This window comes from Centrocercus urophasianus, unplaced genomic scaffold (genome assembly GCF_019232065.1).
Source record: "Centrocercus urophasianus isolate 14NV4802_14NV808 unplaced genomic scaffold, USGS_Curo_1.0 seq_14, whole genome shotgun sequence".
Lineage (NCBI taxonomy): Eukaryota > Metazoa > Chordata > Aves > Galliformes > Phasianidae > Centrocercus > Centrocercus urophasianus.
Window position 1 is genome coordinate 4,637,433 of NW_024884586.1, and position 27,177 is coordinate 4,664,609.

At 36.6% G+C, this 27,177-nt stretch overlaps 1 protein-coding gene across 9 annotated transcripts in view; it reads right to left on the reverse strand.

The window, feature by feature from the left end:
- Positions 1-27,177, reverse strand: part of SOX6 (SRY-box transcription factor 6) — a 366,018-nt gene that overhangs the window by 144,163 nt on the left and 194,678 nt on the right. For all 9 annotated transcript variants that reach the window (XM_042813506.1, XM_042813507.1, XM_042813505.1 and 6 more), the window contains one exon: positions 2,476-2,648. In XM_042813506.1, the coding sequence (XP_042669440.1) occupies positions 2,476-2,648 (173 nt within the window). The remainder of the gene's footprint in view (positions 1-2,475; positions 2,649-27,177) is intronic.

Consider the following 27,177-nt stretch of genomic DNA (forward strand, 5'->3'; position numbering starts at 1 on the left):
AGAGCTGAAGAACCCCATAAAACAGCACAAATTTGGTGGCACTATGAGTTTGATCACTCAAGTTCACTGTTTCCATTTTGGCAAAACCTCAAGCACACTCTGTTGTAAACAGAGAAAGCTAAACAAAATATTTTTATTATTAAAAAAAAAAAAAGTGAATGAAAGGTAGCAAGATTGATTTGGAAATAAACAATCTGTAGTCTTAGTGCAAAGTAGTTGCACGTAGTGCAAACCATTCAGAATAACTCATAAGGAACCTGCAGGTACATATTAGAGGCTCATAAGTGCTCACAGAGATCAAGTCTGTCATTTCCTTCATCTCTCACTTTTTCACCTGGAAATAGCTCTGTCATTTTTTCCACTGCTACAGTTGAAACGCACTTTTGTATGGGGGACCAACAAAAAATCCATACATTCTAAGTCTGGCACATGGCCTCAAAGAAACAACCTGAGTTCTCTGATTCTGGGACTGGATCAAAGCAAAGTGCACCATAAAAGGAATCAAGCAACTATCAAAGCCCAGAACAACGATGCCTGCAACAGGGATCAAATTCCCTTTGGAGTTTGTTCGGTGGTCAAATATTTCTGGACCAATCTCCCAGTAAATCCAATAAAATTACGGTGAATACAGACTGAAAAATCAGGCCCTGGTCTGTTAGTTAAAAAGGCAGCTCAAACAGAGGTTGCCTGAGTGCCCAGAGGCAGATCTTAGCACCTCAGATCATCTGTTATCAGTGGTCTGCAGTGGCGTCTGCACTTGGAAAAGCAGGCCTGTGCTACAAATACTTATGTATATTTAACAAACCTATGCGAGTGCTTGTGTTACTATTTTAATTAGTAAGACATCAATTGTGCTATTACACATTTGGACTATGTTGCTCATCACTAAAGATGAGTTCTGCCGGGTTTCCGCTCACAGTGTAGCACATTCCTGGCTAAAATGTCAGTGAAGGTATTTGAAGAATTATTATTATGATACTGAGTTCCAGAAAGGAATTTCTTGTAGTTTCATATTGAAATCAGACACTGAATGGAGTTGCATCATCGGTCATTCTTTCTGACATATCTTTTTCCACAGATTCACAGTGCTCTATGTCAAGGCTTGTTTGGAGCTGCTGGTGACCCAACTGCTACTTCACGTTGTAAGCTATAGGCAAGGCAACAGTGAGACCTTTGTTTACATACGCAAAGGCACTGACTTGCTACAGTTCTTGATTGCCTGTGAACAGATTTTGTAGTTGTATGTACAATATAATACCATTTGAATAGGCGTTTCCTGAAAAAATGCAGAAAAATACCATGAAGCATCTCATCTCAATGGTTCCTTTTAGAACAGCACTGCAATGGAAAATGTATCCAGTATCCCACAATGCAATTTACCATAGCAGAATCTTGATATATAGACTTGACACAGTAAAGTAGGGTACACAAGCACCATGTGGCTCAAATTCTGAATTTTATTTGCCTATCGGTTGAGCTACATGCTTGCTTCATTGAGCATGACAACCTAGTTTTAAGTGTCATTTAATTTTCATTTTGAAATATAATTACAAAGTGTTCACTGTAAGATATCACTCGTCTGCAAATGTGTCAAGATTAATTTGTGCTAGCTTATTCACAAGTGTCAATAGTTAATTACTGTGTCATCTCTGGATGGCTAAATGACATTCTAACTTCTGATTTTTTACAGTGTTCCTTTATGTTATTTTCCATTAGGGGATGAGTCCATATTCCTACATGTGGGCAAATACTCAAGCACATAAAATACGAGACGTCACAACTCATTAAAATCAACAGAGCATGTATTGCTGCATATATCCTATAAAATACTTTTAACTGAAAAGATGATTCTAGTAATAATGTCAGATTCCTAAAAATCACACATTCATTTGGATCTGTCTGATCTAATGCCTGGGGGACTACTGTATGGGACCACTGTTGTTCCACTTGTGAGAAAAGGAGAGATCTTTGGCCAATGGATTTCTTTAAATAAATAAATAAATAACAAACCAACAAAAAACCAGCATGCAAACAAACAAACCAAATGTTGCTTATAAAGTGTATCTCATGAAGTTTTGGCATTACATTTTTCCGTCCAATTCTTTTCTTGTCAAAAAGAGAAACAGTCAAATAATACCTACAGTGTGGCTCATTGGTGACTCCTAAATCACTTCTCAGTACAGAAATAAGAACTGTGAAATCTATCAAATTCAATTTGTTCTAAGAATGAAATCATTTGAATTTCCACACCCTCCTTTCTCTTAGGATTCTGCAATATTTTTTCTCTTCATGGAAAAAAAAAACAATTTCTGAAGATATATAAGGTCTTTTAACAACGACAGCAACAACAAAAAAAAAAAAAAAGAAAAAGGAAAGACAGAGCAGAACAATATAGCAGTATTTATGTTTAGCATTCTACATGAACCATTTTCACATTTTCACAGGTTTTCACAGGTTTCTTTTTTGGATCCTCACCTGTTCTTGCTGTTGGCGAGCAAGATCCATTTGCTGTCGTTGTTTTTCAATTTGTGAGGCTGCCAGCTTTTTCTGTTCATCATGGGCAGCCAGGAGCTGCTCCCGTAAGCTGATCAGCTGGGTGATCATGGTTGAGAGCTGTCGCTCTTTTTCTGCCAGGCTTTCTGGTGTACCTAAATGTGCAGAAAAAACGTACTGTAAATATGAGATAGACGAGAGTTACCAAGTAATATTCACAAAAGAACTGGCGGAATCACCAACGTGCTTATTTCAAGTGGCAGCTTGAATATATATTTTACTAAAAAATCCCCAAAGAATGTAGCACATAGCTTTGCTATGCCCTTAGAAGTGGAGGACATAACAAAAACAGAAGCAAAAAGATAGAGTATTAATTTTTTTATTTTTTTTTTTCTGGCAGGAGAAATTAATGATGCAACATGTACAAATCCCTATCTCTTTCCATCTAAATCTGCCCAGTGTGATAAATACATTCAGAGTTTATTAGATATAATTTTCCTTCACTTTATATATTTTGTTAGGTTGTTTTTTTCCCTAACTATGCAAGAATGCAAAAGAAAATTTTAAAGGCTGCTGTTCCATCGAAGAAGCAGTTTAATAGTTTATTGATCATTTCTCTGAAATGCCCATATATCTGGCGGGTCATTTGGGTAAATGTAAGCTTTAGTTATGGAATATGTATTTAAAATGAGCTCTACTTGTCCCTAAGAGAAATGGCTAACCTGAGAAAACGGCTTAAAAATTTTCATTTAACTTTCAAAGTTTACTCTATGGAGAGCGCTTAATTAATACGAAACTACGGTACATTTATTCTTTGCGCTAATGATGCTTAATGGTCTGTTTATGGGTAAATTGCATGGGTCTCCTAAGTAAAGAGTACAGGGTCCTTTTGCAAATCAATGCAAAAATATCCCATCTTACATATGAACATGTTACTCTGTCACAAACAGCAATGTCAGCTCCCATATTTGAGCTGTACACTGCATTACCCTGTGCGAGCTTCTCAGACTCCCAGCACTATAAGAAGCTGAGGCAGCAGTTTGGGAATATGGGAAGAGCATATGAAGGAGGTTCACGGTTGGAAAGGACATAAATGAACCAATTGTAAGTTGTACAGGAGAATTGAAAGTTAGAGAAGAAGCTAAGCAAATTGAGAAGTAGTCAAGCCTGTTATCTGCCACAATGATAGGAGAAGCAGCATAAGAGAGAGGGTATTAGCATCCTTCCTTTCCTCCATTCACAATTGTGACAAGGAATTTACAGGGCTTTCTGAAGAGGAAGAAAATGTGTGAGGAACAGGACCTGGGAGGAAATGGAGAAACTGTCACCAAAATTATGACTCCACCTTCTTCCCAGGAGTAAGATGGGTATCTTCTAGGGAAGAGAAGAAAGAGGTTGACAGGTTTCATAAGGAGAGGGAAAACAAGACAGACTCTTGCTAAGCAGGTCACAAACCCAAGATGCTCTACCATTTACTGGTCTTAGACAGGCTTTCCTTTGCACAAGTGTCACACAAATAGCATCTGTCTACACTTGCCTTCTATCAAAAGATGGCCAAACTCATTCACTGTAAACAATCAAAGTCACAGATACAAAAAGTACTTGTTTTTCTGTACAGTTGTTAATTGCATTTTAGTACATAAAGTACTGAAAATATTCAATGTCTTAGACACTATTAACTATCCTAGTTTTAAGTCTGCTACATATTAATGTTTCAGCATTCCATAATGCTAAATCTTATCTCAATATGCATGTGACAAAGGTTTCTGATAGGGAAACACAAGTAACTTCTCATGTTGCAGTGAAAGTTTTAGAAATGGTTAGCACTTTTTTTTAGTCCTTGAAATACAATGGCTGCATGAAGTTAAAACTGCAGGACACTCAAATATTCAAGCTTACTGCAAATCCTTAGGATGACACACACAACTGAAACAAGAAAAGATTATTTCTGCAAAAAGCTGTTTCAGAGCAAACTTTAAAAAGATTTTAAAAGTAAGTCTAGGCAGGTACCTGGCTGGGAAAATCACAGAATCACAGAATTGTAGGGGTTGGAAGGGACCTCCAGAGATCATGGAGTCCAACCCCCCTGCCAAAGCAGGTTCCCTACACCAGGTCGCACAGGTAGGCATCCAGGCAGGTCTTGAACATCTCCAGAGAAGGAGACTCCACCACCTCCCTGGGCAGCCCGTTCCAGTGCTCCGTCACCTCACTGTAAAGAAGTTCTTGTGCACATCTGTGTGGAACTTTCTATGCTCCAGTTTCCGGCCGTTTCCCCTCGTCCTGTCTCCATTCACCACTGAAAAGAGTCCGGCCTCACCATTCTGCCCCCCACACCTTAGATATTTATAGACCTGGATCAGGTCCCCTCTCAGCCTTCTTTCCTCAAGGCTGTACAGACCCAGTTCACTCAGCCTTTCTTCATAGGAGAGATACTCCATGCCCTTCACCATCTTTGTGGCCCTCTGCTGGACTCTTTCCAAGAGATCCCTGTCTTTTTTGTACTGGGGAGCCCAGAACTGGATGCAGTACTCCAGATGACGCCTCACCAGGGCAGAGTAGAGGGGGAGGATCACCTCCCTCGACCTGCTGGCCACGCTCTTTGCAATGCACCCCAGGATGCCATTGGCCCTCTTGGCCACAAGGGCACACTGCTGGCTCATGGCCAACCTGTCGTCCACCAGGACACCCAGGTCCCTCTCCACAGAGCTCCCTTCCAGCAGGTCATCCCCCAACCTGTACTGGTGCATGCAATTATTTCTCTCCAGTGCAAGACTCTACACTTGCTTTTGTTAAACCTCATCCGGTTTTTTTTTGCCCAGCTCTCCAGCCTGTCCAGGTCTTGCTGAATGGCAGCACGGCCTTCAGGTATGTCAGCCAATCCTCCCAACTTCGTATCAGCAAACTTGCTGAGGGTGGCCACTATCCCCTCATCAAGGTCATTGATGAAGATGTTGAACAAGACCGGACCCAGCACAGACCCCTGAGAAACACCGCTAGTTACAGGCCTCCAACCGGACTCTGCACCGCCAACAATGATCCTCTGTGCTCTGCCAGTCAGCCAGTTCTGGAAAAATATCTGTATAGAATGTATTGCCTTGCCAGGATCCATTAGCCTGTACTGAGCTCCATGCTGTTGACATCATTTTGATTGTCTAGGACTTCTGCACTGACTAGCATTAACCACCTTACACTCTAACTTGATTTAGTCTTGAATATTTTGCAACACGAATGAAAGGTTAGTTAGGTGCTTTGGAATACGTTCTAGTACACTGACATTTATTTTTATAGATAAAGGACTGTTCTGCCAAAGAAACCCTACTTGTCCATTATGGCAGGAAGAGATCAATCAGTCCGCCTATTTTAAAAAGCCAATAGGAAGTAACCTGCTGCCTCAAATGATACTTATTCCCATTCACTGCCACCTGGGAAACCACAGCTCGAGACTTTCACATCTGTCAAGCAGCGCTGGCATTGTAATGCAGACCTCTGATTTTTACAGTCATAAAATACTTTACACACCCAAAGCAGATATGCATCTCCTGCTCTGTTTCTATCTTATCCTGTATGCTTTGTATACTCTCTGTTTGCTTCATAACATCAGCAGAAAGGTACCACAAAGAGAGCCTGTTAAGGCTATGATATTTTATTGTTTTGTTATGATTAGTCAGAACTGTTTGATATAGTTGCAGCACATTTATAAGGTCATTTCATTATTATTATTATTTTAATTTTATACAATAGAGAACATAAGTAACTGTTCCTATTCAGAAACTCATAGTAATTGTTTTTCTTTCTTTTTTTTTCCCCCCTCAGAGAAACACATCTAAAATGAATAACCCCCTTTAAAACACTCTACTCTTTAATTTGCACTGTGCTATGTGATCCAACAACAGGGTAGGACTGATGACCGCAGAAAGTACACTGTGCTTCTGGAAAATAAGGAGACCTCCATGAAGCTGCACAACACCTAACCGAACACGGCTCAGGACAGGAAAAAGCACAAGATGCAGCATGTTGTTGTATGACGAGAGTAGGGGGAGGTATAATTTAATTTTAGAGTGGAAAATCCCAACCATTATTTTACAGTTTAAATACCAATAAAAAACAACTTGCTCAGAATGCAGACCAGATTGAGCTGATCTGGCTGGGCCAAGAGAGGTCATCAGTAGCTGTGTGCCATCATCATCTGTTTTGCATCCACTTACTGCAGTAAGCAATGAGATTCCTAAACTCATTACCAGTAAATAAACTTCTTCTGCTGACTAAAAAATACCTATAAATAAAATAAAGTATAGCTCTCTGTAAAATGTATTTGCCATAAAAACAGATAAAACAAAAAGCTTAGTAAAAAATATACAGTAAATATGCCAGCATCCACAAAATATTATATATCACAGCTCTCTCTTTTCTAATCCTATTCTCCTGCTCCAAAGACAGCAGTACTTTTTTTTTTTTTTTTTTTTCATGGGGTCTTCCTTATCCCCCAAACACATCTGTCTTGAGTTTCTCTCAGATTTGTCAGGTGGATCAGTGCTCCCCAGGGCCTGCTCCATCTGAAGTATTTTAATTTGACTAAACACCTGATTTATTTTATCTCTCCGATGAGAAAGGCAGTTTGTCTTAATAGAGCCTGTCAGCCTACAGTCCCATTCACAGCAATTTACAGGCAGCCAGGGATGCTGGAAAAGAAGAGTGCTGTGATTCTGTATTTTATCCTCCTCCAGAAAGCACCTAAAAGCAGCTATTCACTGCTACTGCATGTGGCATTTTAGAACTGAATTAGCTTTTTATTCAAGTAACTACACTAGTTGTGAATAGCTTATCTGTAAAATTGCTACATTCACTACTGATTTTATTAACCTTTGGCTCTATCGCAAAATGGTCTTCAGTTAGGAAAGACCTTTAAATTTGACACATTTTTCTTAGGGGCCTTTATTTCAGTGACTTCAGATAAACTGAATTTGATCCATTGACTCCCCTCACCAGCACTATTTAAAAATTTGTGTTGTTGAGAAGTCAATAGTGTTCAAAGACTTTTTGTAAAACTGCAAATATAACAATTACTTTCACCACAAGTTCTGAGGAAAAAAAATGGTCTTTTATTTGTGATAGTTCTTTGGATGTATATTCTTGACTTCATGCTTATTGTCACAAGCTCCAAAAATAATGCAATTTTAATTTTTCAGTAGGTTATTATTGTTTTTGCGTAGACTGGAGCACAAATTGAGATAAAATGGTCAGACTGAACAGGACTAAAGCATCAAAGAGAACTTTTGAGAAATTCTGGTCATAGGTCAATCTAACCAGGACTGAGAAAATAAGAAGTAGCTATAAATCTACTGAAAAAGAAAGAAGAGTTCAACTTGTGATCTAAAATTACATTTAGAAAGAATTCTGTCTGTGGCAAAGACCTGCCTTGTAAAATTGATCACAGCACCACATTATTTCTGGTTCGCAAAGAAGATCACACGTCTTACAATAAAATGCATTTAATAAAAATCAGAAGCACCATTTTGCATTTTAACTACCTAGATTCTTTTAAAGTGTTTCAAAGAATATTTAAATCTAGTATGCTGTAACTACAGGGGAGAATATAACTGTAGTTCCTAAATTAATCCCTGATTTACCACCTTACCACATTCCCATTACCTATTACTGCATATTTGGACTATATTGAGATATACTGATGTATCTGCATGTTAACAAACACAGGAGGCTTTTCAGAGTTGGATTTGGAACTGTCCTTGTGGCAAGTTGTCACGAGATATAAGCGAAGCATTAACTGTTGGCAAAGGAAAAATAAAAAGCAGGAATAACAGAAAATAGACTTCTAAACTAATCTCTTTGACACCGAGCAAAAGAAAACAACATATAACTTCATATTCTATCCTGAGAATAAAGGACAAAGTAATGTAGTCATAACTAAGCCAAGAATTTATAGGCTTGATCCAAAGCTTGCTGAAGTCAAATTTTTAGCTGTGATACTAAATTACTGTGGGTTCCTCAATGTGCTTCCTTAGTGCTCCAACATGTACCCAAATAAAAGATTACCAGGCAGAGGTGCGCATGTCAGGCTAGCTGATGTTTCTGAAGCACTTTGGGATCTTTGCACAGGATCTCTGCACAGCTGCAAAGTATTATCATTTCTCTCAAATTCCATGATGAGTATAAAGCATTAAAAATATCATCCTTGTTTATGTACTGCATCTAAACGAACTTTCATCCTGTATACCTACAGGAAATACAAATTAATGAATCACAAATGATTATTTTTGTTATGTTTTCAGAATGAACACACAGCGTGATTTATACGAAACCAAAAGACAGCAAACCAGGAAAGAACTATGGTCTGTGCCAGAAACTAAGAAAGGCTTTAAATCACATAACTGCAGACCCGAAGTACTAGCAACCAGAGTAATTCAACCAACAATCAAAAGTGATTTTGAATCAAGCTAAGAAATTTCAGCATTAAAAAAAAAAAAAAGTCCCTATGAATCAATTACTCTGGGGGTTTTTTTTGTTGGTTTTTTTTGTTGGGTTTTTTTTTTGGTTTGGTTTGGTTTTTTGGTTTTTTTTTAATGGACATTGTTTGAGAAGAAAGCGAAGCCCAATGCTAGACTTAAAAGAAAGTGTGTTTGATCTTAGCTGCCCAGAGATAACCTGGTTAAAGCATTCTGTCTAACACGGCAGTCTGCAGCGCACATCAGATAGGCTGTGATGTCGTTACTTCACAGGCTCTGTCCAGCGTTTAGCATTTACCCTTTTTTTGATTGGGTCACTGTTTAAATGCCACAAAATAGGGCAGCAAAAGTCAACAAAAATAAACAGGGAAAACAGAAGAAAGTAACAATGTAATGGAAGGGCTTTGGAGATAAAAGTCACTTTGTGAGGGCTGCCTCACTAAGGAACCCCCTTCCATTGCAATAGCATCTAATTTGAGTTCTAACTCCAACAGCAGTTTAAAAAGCTTTCCACTCTAAATGGCCCCAAGTGCATCATAAAGATAAAGCATTTCAGTGGAAAACAGCCACAAAGACCTCTATTATCTTATCAGTCTTTGGTTACAACAGCTGAACCAATATGACTAATTTCTGAATGACTTTTTTTCCCCCTTCTTTTTATAACACAAGAATACTGGAATTTCTTTATTTCATTATCAGTTAGCAATTGTTGATGTTCCCATATGCTACTGTCCAGTCCTCAGTCAATAAAAAGTTCTATAAATGCTTCCATTGTGCTTTGTAGCATCCCAGCGCAGAAGGCAGTGTGGCAAACATGTCCAGCATGCAAATCACACTGGATAGCTTCTCTTGCAGAGGTGTGAGATTCCCCCTGCCCATATGTTGCAAAATGATTCTGTAACTTAAACTTTTAGCAAGGAAAAATTAACACCCTATGCCCACACACAATAATGCAAATTAACATTAGGAACCGCTGAAGATGTTCTATAGAGTAAAATCTGTTTGTCATTCAGAGAAATAAAAAATGTCTTCAGTTAGCACAAAGCATCTTATTGTTACGACATGGATGAAAATGCTTAACTGTTGATTCTGTAGTATTCATCCTAGTTTCGAATCCATGAAAGTTCATATGTTTAAGCCATTCCCTAGAAGCAAGTGGTCTGAAACTATTGGAAACTAAGTATGATTTGCAGAACATGAGAGTTTAAATACTACTAAAATCTAGCACAGGGTAGACATTTTCTTAGGCAAGCTATAAATTGCAGGGAGCAAAGTGGAGGTGAATTGCCTCAGCCAGGCAGGGACAGACCTTCATTTCCCATGTGAGAGTGCCCACCCAGAAGAGCAGGAGGGGCCCGGGGCAGTGACAGCAGGGCTGCTCGATGTCTGTCACAAAGGCCAGCTGCAGCGCTGTGCACACCGTGCTGCAGGCCTGTCTGCAGCCATCAGTGGGCTTCTGCACCCACTTCTGCTTAGTCTGGCTTGCACTGAGGCTCTCGTCCACCCACCAGCCATCTGCCCAGCCAGGGACACCGCAAATGTGCGGAAGACCAACGCTCATCCGTATCTCTCCCTGACACTGAGATGGGATACAAGCAAGAAGCAAACTTGAGTCCCTGGGTACAAGTGCCCTTTATCGTTGCACCTCCAAGTGTTCGTACTCTACTGTAGCTGATTCAACCACGTGAAGAATCTCACTCACTTGTTTTTCCATTCTCAAAAGAATCTGAAGGGTTTATCCCTTCTTCAGACTTTACAAATAACAGAGCTGTTTATTCTTCTTTAAGAACAAATAACTCACAGGAATGTACACTGCAATCCAGTTGACTATTTCCCCTAAAGATTTGCTATTGTCCGAAGGCAACTGAGGCAGGCTTATCTGCTTCAGCATTTCTCAGCAAAGGCTCATACCTTAGCTTTAGCAGGGTCTTCTCCTGAGAAAATTTCACTTTCTAAGCCATTAACTTTTTTTTTTTTTTAATCTCAACTGTTTTCTGCACTTCTTTTTTTTTTTTTTTTTTCTGTTATCATCTTATAGCAATTCTTAAGTGTTTCCAGAGGAATACCTTATACTCACAGGTTCTCTTGCTGGACTCTTTTTCACAGTAGCTCCAATCAAACTAAAGTAGGACATTCAAGAAAAAACACAGCAGTGACCAGATCAACATAGACTAGTCATAAGTAATTACCAAACAGCTCCAAAATTGACGATGTAATTTCTGCTTAGGAATAGGACTGGATCGAGTAGTTTCTGGTTAGTCCATGGAGCAGCACAATGGTACCTTGTGCCATTTTTAGCAATGTGCTAAATACACAGTTGAGTCCTAAAATTTAATCCACTTCAGGAATGTACAAAAGAATGTGATGTTAGCCAGAGCTTTAGCCTCCCCCTCCTCCAAAACAGCTCCCACGAAAGAAAGAGAATTCCAATAAATCGATTGCACTTCTCACTCTCTCTTTCATACATATGAAAAGAACTGTATCTGATATAAGCATTGGAGGGCTTTAACTATATTTAGAGATACTGTTATTATTCCATATATAGTATTCTATTTTAAAATTGTTTTCTCAAATAAGAAAAAAAAAACCTTTTTTTCTTTTCAGTTTCCAGGGGTGATTTTCAAATTCCACAACTTGTCACCTCATATTCTAAATAATATTAATAGTACATATTAACTGTTAATTCATGCATGTGCATGAATACAATTTTTTGAATCAATTATTCCTAGGGTTTTTCAGCAGCAAGTAGAGATTCGGTTATGAGAATGTTTTAGTGCTTTGAATGGTTTTAGAAATGCTTCCTATATACTCAAAAAGATCTGTTAAGACTATATGGAGAGAAAAATGTGATAATACTGGATATAAACAGGGAAATACATATTAGAAATACATATTAGCATTCCAACTAAAAACTCGCAGTCAACCTGTTCTTGCTGAAATAGAATATAACGATGCAGCAGAGGCCACAGGCTGTGAGTAATCTGTACAGCAATACAAACACTATAAGATGATGTAAAGGGAAAAGAAAAATGAGTAGTTTTATTTCATTAACCAAGGAGATTGTAGCCCAGGGCACAACACACCAAAATAAAATGAACATGCTGGTGTTATAGTGCAAAATTTGTATTATTATTATTATTGACTCTAATCTCAATTCCAATGCTTTTTAAAAGAAAAAGATTACAAACAAGAGAGAAAGAAAGATGGTCTATTTGTTTAAGTTACTCAGCTAGAATGTGAGACTTGAAAAATTTCCTGACCATCACTTTCAGTTTTTCCCATTTAATTATCATTGACAGAACTTCCTTAGATTGAGAAGGGAGTTTATTCTGAGAATAGGAACAGTAAGTATTTCAGATTGTATTTTTGGGCCGTATAGCAGAAAGAAATGGATATTAAGAAAAGATATATAAAAACCAAAAGAAAAAAGAGGTATTCAAAGTGAAAAAATATATACATATACAGAAAATTCAGTTATGTAATTGTATAACATTTCCTCTTCTGTAGAAAAACTACATCAGCGAGCATAGTGACAGTATGCTGCACCCTATATTAGACAAGCTATAAAATGCAGGCAGTAGAGTGAAATGAATTCTCTCAGCCAGCTGGGACAATGACTTTAAACTAAGAGGGTGCAGTATGTGTAGATTCAACATAAGAAGAAAATTCTTTACCCGGAGAGTGGTGAAGCACTGGAACAGGATGCCCAGAAATTTATGGATGCCCCATCTCTGGAAGTGTTCAAGGCCAGGTCGGATGGGGCCCGGGGCAACCTGGGCTAGTAGAAGGTGTCCCTGCCCATGGTGTGGGGGTTGGAACTCGTTAGTCTTTAAGGTTCCTTTCCACCCAAGCCATTCTATGATTCTATGCCAGAAATGGTGTTAGTAAACATAGCAGAAAGACTGAAACATAATTCACTGTAGGAATCAACTTTTAGGATCAGAATTTTGTCTGTGCAAACATCCCCAAATGGGTCATATTTATCAGTGTTTTGTTTTCCTTTGTTATTTTTAATTCTTTTTTTTTTATTTTAGTGAAGTTACTATTTTAAGTGAAAATGGTACAAGATTAGTTCACTGCTTGCTTTCAGAGAATACATATGAAGCACAAAAAGCAATAGCAGACCAATGTTATATTTTCCTCAAGATGATATGAGAGTCATAGAAAAGGTCTGAAACTTAAATCCTGCAACTTCCTCTTTGTAAGGTCTGTACAACTAACACCAAAGCCAGTAGTCCTATAATTCCCTAGGGCATCACAGATCAAAACAGGGGCAGTACCATAAGGAAATGGAAAGGGAGATATCCAATTTTTCCAATCTTACGGAGACTAGATATAAATATATAAATATCCCATCATTGAAAATTATGGAAAAATATTTTTTTAACATTCTATTTCTTCGTTTCTCTATAGCTTACTACATTATCTATGGAGAAAGGTTAGTAAGGAATTATCTAAATATACGTCTGTTCTAAGCACCTTTGTGTCTGAGAATGCTTTGTGCTGACAGCATCACGTGAAGATGACATAGCAAACTGTGCATAGTATTAGAAATTTGAAATATACTTTCTTACAAAATTCTTAACTCCCTCTTTTTTTTCCTGCTCTTCTGATACAAAGTTTACTGAACAGAGTTGTACTGTACTGTTTAAGTTCTGGTTGAATATTGCAGCTGTGTCTTGAGGAGAGATGGGTGGTCTGACATGTGAATGCTAAGCTGTTTGTAGCATTCATACAAAAATTTCTGTAAAAGGTGAAAGAAAAATATTTTTTGTACCTTTCTATTTAAGATGAGAAGATGTGATAGTTTGCTTATATATAATCAAAGATAGAGTCTCTTTTGGAATTACAATGTTTAGAGTCACGAGTCACAACTGATGACAGTCTGGAATAAGTAGGATCTTATCAACCAACATGCAAAGATTGAGTCTGCTGAAGAAAAAAAAATGTAAATGGGGAATTCAGGACTGATTTCAAAATTGCCCCATTTCATTGATTGTTCTTTCATAACAGAGCACAGCTGGATAAAAATCATTTTGTTTCCATATTCAATTTTAACTTTAACAAGTGATTTCTCAGTACCATGGTACTCTTTGAAATGAGTCTTATTTTTTTATTATGTACGCGATACAATTGCAAATCACCTATACATTTCTGTTTGTTTGTTTTTAGTATTTCTTCCTGTTGTGATGAAAGTGCAAAAAAAAAAAAAAAAAAAAAAGGCACTTGTTTGGAAGGAAGAGCTCTCCAATCAAATTTGTATCTTCAATCAGAGGGATGAACTAAATATCTGTTCTATTAATCTTATTCTGGAAAGAGAATTGTATATGTACACTCATAAAAATGACTGGAAGGAAGCTGAGCTTAGAGGAAGTTAGTTTAATATCTCATCTGATGAGTAGGGCTCATACGAATTAGATGACATTAATTTTCCTGTATAACAGGACTTACAGTTACATGTGATTTCCTTAGCTGCTATTTGTCTTTCATAGAAAAAGTTCATGATGCAAATGAAGCTTTTGCTTGTTTTCTCAGTTTTGTCACATTGTCTCAACTGCAGATTAATAATGAAGACGAAAAAGAATCATATGCTTTAATTAAATTTCCAATTTAATCAGCAAGCTATTCAAAAAAGTTCTGAATAGCACTTCTTTCAGATTTTTGTCACACTATTTGTAGAAATAAAGTGATTCTTCTCCTAAAATGGTGAGGAACATTTTGAACTGTAATGTTGGGGAATATATACTCAGAGTGATGTTAAGAAGCGAAAGTTGAAGTCCATTCAGCTTTTAGATGTACATCTGCAACTGAACATGGGCAAATGAGGTAAAGAAAACCATCTAACTACTGTATGCTCTCCTGGTGTTAACCTAATTTTATGGAGGGTGATGTGGTACCTTACATGGATCCTGAGCATCTCTGTCACAGCAAGGTCCATGAGAACAAACACAGTAATTAATTCTTTTTTTCTGTGGATGCAACAAGGAGCAAGATCCATTTCACAAATGTCACTGCACCGGCTTTGTTAAAAGGCCGATAGATTCACTTGCTTTGGAGTGAGATCTTAATACTCTAGTAATCCTGCTTCTTTTCCTATGTAGAAAATTATTACCCAAATGCATTTCTTCTATTGCTGAATGCATAATATACACAGGAGACATGTACCCCTGTGAAATGAATTTTGACTTATTCTGTTGCAGTTACTTTTTATATATCTTGTTAAATAAGTTACTTCTATGAGTTTTATAGTTAGTAGTTACACCACTCAAAAATGTCTCAATATAAATATGAGGAGTATTAGTACTGCAAGATTTATATACTTTAAATATAAATTTTAATTTTGATCTTAATTACATGTTCATCTTTCATGTCTTACAAATACAAACAAGTATATCAATGAAAAACTTATATTTGCCTCTGAAGATTTTTATTGCCTCTGGTGATAAGTAATGAAGAAGCAAAGTTTATTGCAAAACAAGGACATTAGCATACCCTGTCGATCATGGAAGCTGTAAAGAAGAAACTTCCTGCTTCATCTGAGAAGAGACAATTTAGTCAAAAGCCTTTGATATGTATGGCAAAGCAACAACTTTTTATACATTAAGAATATGCCCACAGAAGTCAGTTGAAGGATTTACATTGATTTCAGCGAGCTTTGAAACAAGTCCACTGATATATTCATTAATAACAGTATTAGGTGGTCAAAACTGGAAGCTTCAGGCTTGTAAAACTGAATATTATTTTACATTTCTTTCGTAACTAAATAGTTTTACATTGAAAGTGCTACTTATCTGCTACATACAATCTACTAATCTGTAAAACCCATTTGGCAGAGCATATTAATGCTACAAATGTGGATTATCTCGTCTTTTATAATAACCACAGACACAGTGTATGAGAAGGAAAAAAAAAGTAAGCAATGCTTGTTGGTCCCACATGATTTAATTAAAAAATAAATAAGTAAGCAAACAAATAAAATAAGCCCATTCTGGAACAAATTAGATTTCTATGAAAAACTACTTGTGCTTCTTTGAAATACGCTGCAAAATTATCAGTCCAACTTTTTAACTGCAGAAAAACTCCTAAATCACATTAACCAGAGGTGACCTAAATTTACAAATTGAAGTTCTACCTATATTCTAACAGTGTACTGGAATAATTATACACTAACCACAAGCAAGTTTAGCCAGATGTTTCTCACAAACAAGTAAAAGCACACTGGGATATTTTCTTAATTCAATTTATTTGTATACCTAGTTGATCACAAACGAAAACGTTTAACACAACCCTTCCCCGTGGAATGACCGGTAATGAAACTCTTCACAGTCTCAGAACCAGAAAGTGGTATCATTTTATTTCATTCTGCATATCGTGGAATCCTAGAATCATCAAGGTTGGAAAAGGCCTCCAAGATCACCCACCTACCAGCAATATCTCCCCCCAAGCCACGACCCTAAGTACAACATCTAAACACTTCTTGAACACCTTCGGGGACGGTGACTCAACCACCTCCCAGGGCAGCCTATTCCAGAGCCCAACCAGAAATGCAGATAATCTAACACTGGCAGAATCACTCTGAACGAAAACATAAATATTGCCTGTTCTAAGGCCTTAGTGTGATTTGCTATTCAAAGGCCTGAACTTTATGCACAATATTAGGCAAAAATCTAAAGATAATCCAGAAAAAAAAAACCCTCAGTGTTGGAAAGAAAAAAAAGCTGCATGTAGGAAACACATCAAGAGGTTTCTCAAGTCCATTACAATGTCATTTGAATTGATAGCCTTATTAATAATCCTGGGATATATTTAAGAAATCAGGATGCCCTAACTATTGCTCTCACCTTACAACAAAAATTTGTCCAAGTTGCATTTTCATGATTTTATTTCTGCGGTGACCACAATTACATTTTTGGTTTTTTTCTTCCTAGCAAGGAAAAACAAAACTAGAAGCAAGGTGGCATTTCTACTGAGACTTCTCTGAAGTGGCTTAAAAGTTAATAGCTAACCATGTTCCTTTTTAAAAAAGAGCTATGTATGTATTTCCCCTACTGCAACTCACAATGTAATGTTTGTGACACGCTTAGCAGTTACATCAGTGACCTTGATGCTAAGATACTGTCAGCTACGGTGAAGGCTGATTACAACTGCAAAATATATTTCTTTTTCGCTTAAGCAATTCCTTTAGTGGCCTTTTACTTTCTATGAATTTTAAATATACATCAAGACTTAAATCTGACTGTATCTGAAAAGTTCTCAGGTATTTTTCCAAGGTGTTCCCTGGACCTTAGGTTTCTCTGGAACAAGCAGTTTAAATGGATTTCATTCTCTTATTATTGCAGACAGATCTCTGGCTGTTTTCAAGCATACTTTAACCGTCTAACACTCATCAAATCGGACGATATCTAACTCTGTTTTTAAAAATGAGATAAACGTGCCTAAATCATATAACATCACCAGAAAAGTTTTCTGTATATTTTCATTTGAGAGAGATCTTCACCTTCTAGACACTGAAGCCATGGCTGAAAGACCAGAATTATCGAGATATCACTTCCTAGGGCCCGGTGCCACATTGGTAACTTCAAAGCATCAAAGACTGCATTCATTTTCAAATTTTAAATTTCTTCCTTGGATCTGTTCCATTACTGACTTGATATATAATAGAAAATATGATATTTTTCTGCTCTTGTACACATGAAATATTCTGTGTTTTCAGTTATACCTTGTACTCCACATACAGAAGTCCATCTGAGAAACTCAACTTGCATAAGATGAATATGACAAGTAAAAACACTACAGAAAATTCATTTGTAAGACAACGGCCACATTCACTTATTCACAATTACCTCCTACATTAAATATATATATATATTTAATAAATAAAGTACTCAGTGTTGTTTTAGGTGTTAATTCAGTTTATACATTTAAGAAAAGTGACTTTCAACCACATGACTTCTAAGCACCTGCTACAACATGGTTACTTCTGTCCAAAAAAAGCACTACTAGAAAAGCTTGTAAAAGTATGCATTACAAAATCATTATCTTGTTTATCTGCTAGCCTTCCAGTTCTCAGCACATCATTTTACTATTTTCTATCTGTCAGTCATGAACACTAAACAAGTATAAGATATCCTAAGTTCAACAGAAAAGAAACTCTTTAAGAGCTAATGATGTGCGTTACGCACATACCCATGTATACACGCACACTCCTCTCATGGGTTCTTAAGGACCATCACAGTAACTGAGTTTATAAATTTTACAGTTTCAGACTGTAGCAGCAGTCTCAGCCCTGGCTCTGGTGATTCCAGCTGATGTACAGGATCTGACTTTGATCAGTGAAGAGCAGCACTCTCCTTTCACAGATCATGCTGCAAGAGTTGGAGTGGGCCTATGCTGAGGGAGACTTTTTCTCCTTTGGGGAAACTGTTTCATCAAAATAAGTTTAACAGTCTTCAGTTTGATTACATACATCTTCAGTTTTCCATCACTTCCAAACTTGAACTTGACATTGATTTCTATATGTTTAAAGTATTGAAGTATTTAAAGTATTTTACATAGGCATAACTGTCATAATGTATATTTCCCATAGCAGATTTAGCAGACATGTAATTACCATCCATACTTTTTTCTCCAGTGATTCCCTGATTATCACCATACAAATGGTGATACAACATACTTGTAGAGCAAGTAGGCACCCTCATCTGTAGCTGAAGTCCAAGACCCAAAATTACACCCTAGGAGGTGCAGAAAACATCAAAATAGTGAACATTGTTAAATAATTTACAAATGAATCCTGAGGTAGGAATTCTCTATTTAACAGAGACCCTACATAAGAAAATTTTCAGCTGTTGTGTGGTTTGCAGAATCTTAACAGTGTGTAAGTAAATAGATCCTGCCACTGCAGTACAGAAATGAAGGGAAAAAGAAGTTCTTTCAGTTTCAAGTTAAAAGGAACTCTATGGCTGTTAATGAATCTGAAAAACAAACCATGTAACAGTTATGCCCATTTCATTTTCCTCATCAAAGCTTGAAATCTCTGTAAGCTGTTCCACATTTAGAGAAATTTAAGTTGCACACACCTATCTAAAATGTCTGCATACGTTACACCGCTTTCTGAAATTTTGTAACTTGAGTGCAACACCAACATTTTAACAAGAGATTTTGTTTTAGTACCTATAATAATACTGTATTCCACCTTCCAGATAAAATTGAAATTGTCTTGTAGAGTTACATCAGTGATATAACTGACTTTCAAATTACGGTGAATCCTGTATAAACAATTTACTTCTCTTAGACGTCAGAGCTGTGATCCTATTTTAATAGAACATATTAGGAGCAAATGTAAATTTACATATTTCCAAGTCAAATAAAATGTAAAAAATGTATCTTCACATATAATAGCAACATGCTCAAATATGTTGGAAATGTCAACCATTTACATTACACACTTTCTTATTACCCTTAGTTAATATAAATTACATTTAATTTCACATTTAGTAAAACATATTGCTGCCCAAAATAAGGACTATAATTTTTATCAGCAATTATTCTTATTGATGTATGAACATAATTATTTAAATTCAGTGTATATAGAGGCAGAATCCATGCACACATTCATAGTTTTTGCTCCCTTCGTGCTTCTTCCCTGATTTTTGTGGCTTGGAGCTCCTCCAGATGCTGTCTCTGACTTTGTGGTTTTTGTATTTGAGATCCTATCTCCCCGATTCATAGCATTTCTTGATTGACAAACAGATTCAGATATGAAAATAAACAAATGCGTGTGTATAATTTGTACCTGACAGTTACTGCTAAGATTTCCATTCATACTGTTTCAGATCTTAGCCATTTCTCAGATCTCCAAGTTGCTGTATTTCACTAAGCTATTCAACAACTGGTGACATGCGATCTTCACACTGCAAGCTGCACTTCAAATTCAGAGGATATTTCTTTTTTTTCCCTCCCCCTTCATAAACCAAATGATTTAAAAAACAACAGAGGGGTTTGTATTTCTAAAATGATGTGCTTCTTAATTGAATGCAGAACACTTTCAAAATAGTTTCCATTAGAAGTCCACTTTTTTCTGATTTAATGCACAGTATAATATTTTCATTGGTAGATTAAAATTGTTTGACTGGAAGTAAAACCTATTATTATATGCTTTTTTAGCAGTTTTGTCTTGTATAATGTAGGATGAATTATGTAAAATGTACCACGCAGGATACTCTACAAGCTAATACTTGCATGCTGCAAACAATCATAGTTTCACTGATAGACTGGGACTTAGCATCTTAAAATTCCTGTGGAAATCAAGAGCATTTTAAGTATGGGGTTTGATTATTTAATCAGACAACTTGCATTTTGCCCTGGCTAATTTGGAAGGCTGATAATATTTTACTCATAAAATAATTGTGCACCTGTTGTGACAGAAAACTATTCAAACAAATCTTAATAGAGAGGAGGATTCATTGCAGACATGAGTGTGTTAGCCTCTCATTTCTGCTATCTACAGGGCAACAGGTTTTAAATAGCTATTGAACAGGTCTCAGCTTAATCGTATAACCTCCAAAGAACACTTACGACTGATGTGACTAATATTAAACTTTAATTCATATTGACAACACACGGTAAATATAAGGAAACTACCAATAATTTAAAGAAAAAGGATAAGAAAAGGTATAGAATCATAGCATCACCAAGGTTGGAAAAAACCTCTAAAACCTCTAAACCTCCCTGCCCAACCATCCACCTGTCACCTGTGTTATTTTCCACTAAACCATGTCCCTCAGTACAACATCTAAACGTTTCTTGAACACCTCAAGGGACGGTGATTCCACCACCTCCCTGGACAGCCTGTTCCAGTGCCTGACCACCTTCTCAAAGAAGAAGTATTTCCTAATGTCCTACCTGAATCTCCCTGGCACAACTAGAGGCTGTTCCCCCCAATCCTATCACTGGTTACACAGAAGAGGCCAACCCCCACCCCATCACAACCTCCTTCAGACAGCTGTAGAGTGAAAAGGTCACCCCTGAGCCTCCTCTTCTCCAGACTGAACAATCCCAGCTCTCAGTCGCTCCTCATAAGACTTGAGCTCCAGACCCCTCACAGCTTCATTACCCTTATCTGGACACATACCAGAGCCCTGAAATCTTTCTGTCAGTGTGACAGATATACATACATACATCGTATATTATATTCATATATGTATGTATATAGTAGTAGGATTTGAGCATGGCAGCTAATGACCAAGAACGACTAATGGGAGCAAGGGAGTCCAGAACTCACTTTAATGTCAGCACAAGGAAGTGAAAAGAAGGAAAATGTGCCCAGTTTAACGAAATCTGCCCTCTGGCAGAAAACTGTCAGATGTCATTGGTCAGACCTGAAATGAGGTGACAGAGTTAGAAAAAACAAGACCTCTCATAACAAATGCTGATAGTTACCTTCTTCCAAAGGGTCAACTTGGCTAGGGAGTATAACTCCTCTCCTATTTCTTTCTTCTTCTACCCCTCACTGAGCTTCTGAGGCAGCGACTGTGTCAGGTTGCACTTTATTTTCTTGCTACTCTCAATTGCTTGTGAGTTTTCCAATTGTTTGTTATTTGTTACTAACGCTATGTCCCTTAAGTTTTACAGATGGCATTTCTAAGTCAACTGAGTCTACATTTTGTGAAGTTCCCAGTAAGGTTTTTTAATACCTCTCTGAAGAAAAAATATCTGGCATTCTTTGATTCTATCAAGATGCTCTCACTACCCCACAGCATCCACACATCAAGACCCTACTTCAAAATCCCTGATCAGAAAGCGAGTTTACTCAGGTGAAAAGGATTGCCACAGAGGATCTCATTAATCAGTACTAAAGGCTGGTGTCGCTCAGAAAAGGGATATTTTCTGCAGAGAAGAGCAGTGAGAGTGAGAGGTACAGAATAACTTTCACATGAGGATAAATAAACACACTTTTTAACCTGGATTAGAGACAACTGAATGGAATATAGCAGGGAAGATGAACAGGAAATAGCATTTCCCCATCCATTATAATACAAGATCTACGGGATACCTACAAGGTTCAAATATAAAGAAGGAGATACTGTCATATACAACATATTGCTAACTGCTTATCCCCACAGACTTTCCAGCTGTCAATTAAAAGGTTCAAGAGTGATCGGATATATTCGTAAATGATAATTCTATCAAGGTCCATTAAACCCAAATGTACCACCTCTGAATCAGGAAGACCATTATCATGGGATCATGGGAAAGTGGAAGAGTACATTGAGGAAATATTACTTGCCCTTTCCTTACATCCTTCTCCAGATCACTCAGTATCCATAGAGACAATATACCATATAGCACTATATGTTCATTTATATCTGACACTTAAATCAGATTTCCTTAATACAGAACTTCTATTAAAAGGTTCATAAAGTACACCTACAGGTTTCAGCAGAATCCACGCTGATCAGCAAACTTTCGTCCTTTCAATATGAGGTCGCTATGCATCTTTCTACATAAATGGTAACATTCATTCATTTGTTAGAATTTTACTTGATAGTTCTACAGCAACAAAAATCTAAAAGCCCACTTCTACATACACACTTGTTTTTTTCATACAATCTTATTTGTCTTCAGCAGAAGTTTTATCTCACTAAAAATCTCCATTAGCAACTAAGCTGGGACTTGAGTCTAAAGGAAATTTGTCCCTGACATCCTGTGTCAGAAGAGGAGGCTTTCACTTCCAAGCAGTGATAAGGTTCTTCAACATAGAGACCTTTCAACTACAGTGACAGATACTATATTCACTAAAGAAAAAGAAAACAATTACTCATATAATGAAAATCAACAATGAACATATCATCCAAAGTACAGCAGACCAAAAAAAAAGGGAAATTTGTGGAAAAAAAAGAAAACCTTCTTGTGTATTTCAGTTTATATTCTGTTCTTCTGTTTAAAAAAAAAAAAAAATTAAACAGCATTTGAAAATTAACACATTTTAGTGTCATCCATTTTCTTATCACTCTTTGTACAACTGAAGAACGCCTTCCTAATGTGTCCAGCAAATGTACTGCTGTTTCCAATTCCTTATTACTAGCATCATTATCCTTCCTATCCCTTTTTCTCACAAACAGTTGGTACTATTTCTTAGTATGATATTCAAGCCACAGTTCCACAGAACAGTGTATAAATGAGCTGTCCCTCTTCTTTCAATATAGTGCAGAATTCATACATTTAGTTCTGAATTGTTAGTCTTAGAAACATACCACAATAAGATATATATATCTTATTTTATAAATGTACAGTCAAGTATATAACGTGTATGATATATATGTGTGTAGATGAATATATCTTACACGTATATGATTGCCATAACAAATTCATTGCATGTCTGGAAATATACTGCATGTATCCTTCTTAATATTATTTATAAAATGTTTTCAACAATGCGGATAACTTGATTTATATGAAAGGTTAATTACAATGTAATTTATAGTTGTGGAGTTTTAAGAACTAGAAACGGTAACAGTCAATAATTTTTAACACTAGAAGCAGGCTTGATTGTGATAGGTGTCACTGAAATATGACTCCATGACCAAAAGACCACAGCAATAAAAATGTTTCCTTTTTTCTTTTTTTCTTTTTTTTTTTTTCTTTTGCTAAGTACAGCTTTAATCCTGCCAAGACTCACATGTACATAATTTAAATAATAACATACATACAGTGAGCAGTCTCATCCATTTCCACACAATTAAACTATGCATAAAGCTTAGGCAATTTAATTTCAGAATCTGGGAAAAAGTATTTCATAGCAAGAAAAGTCAAGATGATGTAAAACAATGTAGCTTAATCTAGACTACATGTTTGGTCTAGCTGATTATATCAGTATCATAATGTCTTAATCAAAAGAAATACGTACAGTGGGGCTCGGTAAGTTTAACTAAAATAAATAAATGTTAGATGTATGCATATATATATTTATATATATAAATTTATTACCTTCCTTAGAAAATCAGACAAAGGAGTATGCAAACACTGACTATTGAAAGTGCTTATGAAATATTCAGTCATTCAAATATCAAGGTAGCACTTAATTTAGAAGATCAGATTAGACTTGGGGGTGTAGCTTATATAATGTTACACACTTGAGAAACGGCAAAACAAATACACCTGTCTGATTTAGAGATCTAAAACTTAGAGCTAAGCCCATTGTTGGATCATGGAAATAAATATATTATGAGAAAACTTTATAGCCTGTGGTATATTTTCAATCAGGACCAATTTCTTAAGGATTTGGTTGTAGGGTCTCTGCTTTGCATTGTTTTGTTATGTTTTGTTGGATGCTGTCATTGGTTTCACTAATTGGAACCAGTTGATTCTTTTTCCTTTGTATTGATTTTTGTAAATCCTAGAGTTAACAATGATTCTAATGTATCATAACACTTTAGACTTTAATCGTACAGTGGGTCTTTTGCTTGTAGCTTTTGTTTGAGTTTTAATTAAGAAGACCTTACATCTCAAAGCCCGAGCTGAGTTTTTAATTGCCAGTATGTATATCACACTGACTTCAAAAGAAAAAAAAATATGTTTATAACAAAGAGCACAAAGGAGAGCTTTGAAATGTCTATAGCCATACAAAGTGACATAATTAAAAACCTCTGAGTGCCTCTGTGATATAAGACATATATATTTATTTATACATATTTATAAAGCAGACTGCCATATACCCTTAGAATTCACGAAAAAGAAATTTCAGCAATTATACTGAAGAATAATTTGTACAAATCCCGACTGCACTGTTAGCAAGGGCTACAGTAAACCTCAGATTTATTTTCCTCGAAACAGTCTTCATATTTGATATAGTGCACCACAAGACACCCAAAAGCTTATCTGTGAAGATAAGTTTTACAAAATAGAAACAAAAATAGCATTTAAAATGTTTTGTAAATCCTGCATGTTATAAGAAAAAAAAAATTAATTCACTGTAAAATCACGGAAACCATAGTTTGCCTGAGGATTCGCTCGCACAGAACACTCTCCCAAAACTATCGCAGAAATGGATAGTGTTAAACTGCCAGATTCAAACACTTGTGTCTCACTCTTCTCTTCCAGATACTAGTGCACACACATTAAATGCTCCTAGAAAACACCTCCCTCAATCTGCCCGGTGTTCTAATAACAGGAATGACTATCATTTTCAGGCATGTTTACAGTAGATCATACAAGGAGACTATCAAGTGAATGAAGCTGGTTTTACTCAACATTTCCTTAGGAAATGTCCATGCTGCTTCTCACCTATCCAAATATTTTGAAGTCTTTAAATGTGTATGATGTGTACATGACACATGAAATAGGAGATACAGGCTCTTTTTTAAAAAGTAACAAATGGAAAAGGAGATGGAATAAGTAATCATGTAAACCAACTTCTGCATTGGTTACATTATATAAAACTATGAAATGTCAATCACCATCCTTCCCAAAACAGAGGACACTGCACAAAGACAGTGACATTCAAGTCACAATGCCTATAAATGTAGAGTTGTAAACACCACCAATGGAAATCAGAGCACTAACCTGTTACACAGTAGCCGATGACTCAAGTCATTCTTCTGTGAGACTACTAGACCAATTCTGACCCTTTCACAAGAACATCATTGCTGAAGTTACTTAAGGATTGACCTTTCTTATTTGATCTTCAAAGACCCTGCATGCTGAGAAAGACCATTGCAGGCTATTTCAGTGGGACAACTGCCTGATGCATGCAAGACTGTGCTATTTTAATGATTTATATTTGAAACAGAAACAGAAAACTTAAAACAGACTCTGCATGGTGATGAATGATGCTACTCTGCCTAGACACCGCTGCTGAAGGAAAACTAGATATCTAAGCAACAGCAATGCAAGCTGCGAGGGCAGAGGAGGATTGTGCGCAGAACTCTGTGTACCCAAATACCTAGAAAATCAGAAAAGAGCTCCAAACCACTCTGTTTATTCAAATTCATGATACCGAACATTAGAATGAAAAGTGTTTCCTGTTGCTAATTGTCATTCAAAAGACAAACGCTGCAAAAGTTGAACATAAGCCTAACGAATTGCTTGCATACCTTAAACAAAGGTATTTGCATGCACACACTGGCCAACGGCATACAACAAAACGATTTGCATGGGTGGCTGTGTTGTTTTTTTTTTTTCCAGGTGAGCAGGTCATTTAACTGAGCTCAATGGCTTCACAGACCTTTGAAAATTTGACCTATGTGTTTCATTTATAAACATATCAAATGAACAAGCAGACTTATTTAACCACTGGAATTTGGCTAGTAAGCATTCTGCCAAATGCTCCTCAGAGGTTCATGCAACCTCCCTGAAGTCGATGGCTTGTCTGGCTAGAATTCAAGGAAGAATCTGGACCATTATCAGTAACTGAAATCCTAGTAAGGACACTCAGAAAAGGCAGTTTTACAAATGAAGCGCACTGTGTAAGAGTAATTGCGAACGGGAACAATCCCACTTCGAGAAAAAATAAATGAGTCACTGTTTGTTACTTCTCTATTGGCTTCTATTGTTTGAATTAATAGATGGACCTTATAATTATATCCTAATTAACACTATTTTGTTCTAAATATAGGAGGTAAAACAAGAAAATACCATTTTTACTTGTTTCTCTCAGCCAATTATTTTTCTTCTCATCTTTGTGCTTTTCGAATACAAACAGAAACAGTTTGTGTCACTGGTACATTTTTTTTCCTGCTTTCACCCTTTCTTCTGGCACTGATTCTAAGCGAACTGCCTTTCTGTAATCAAGATGCAAGTCTTTCACTAGAGGGGGAGGGCTGTAGTCAGGCAGACACAGAGGAAGACTATGTGCTCAGGTTATCTGTAGCAAGAACAACGCCTTCTCTCTTAAATAAACAACTCCCAGTAACAGTCAGTGCAAAGAGCAGCTCCTCGCAGGACCACACCTCGCTTTCTTATAATCAAGACTTTTTCCCTAATGACCTCATTTACTTATTTTTTACTGCACTGCTTCTTGCTTTTTAGTTAGGCTCTCAGTAATATGAATAGAAAGTCTGCACAAAAGCCAAAAACATCCACCAGTTAAATCCATTGATTTAGAATCTAATGAAAATTAAGAACCAAGATATTTGATATCCCAGAGAAGATACACTTCAAGAAACAATTCTTTTAGACTTTAGCATGCCAATTATCTAACTGGATATTCATTCAGAACTACAAAAGT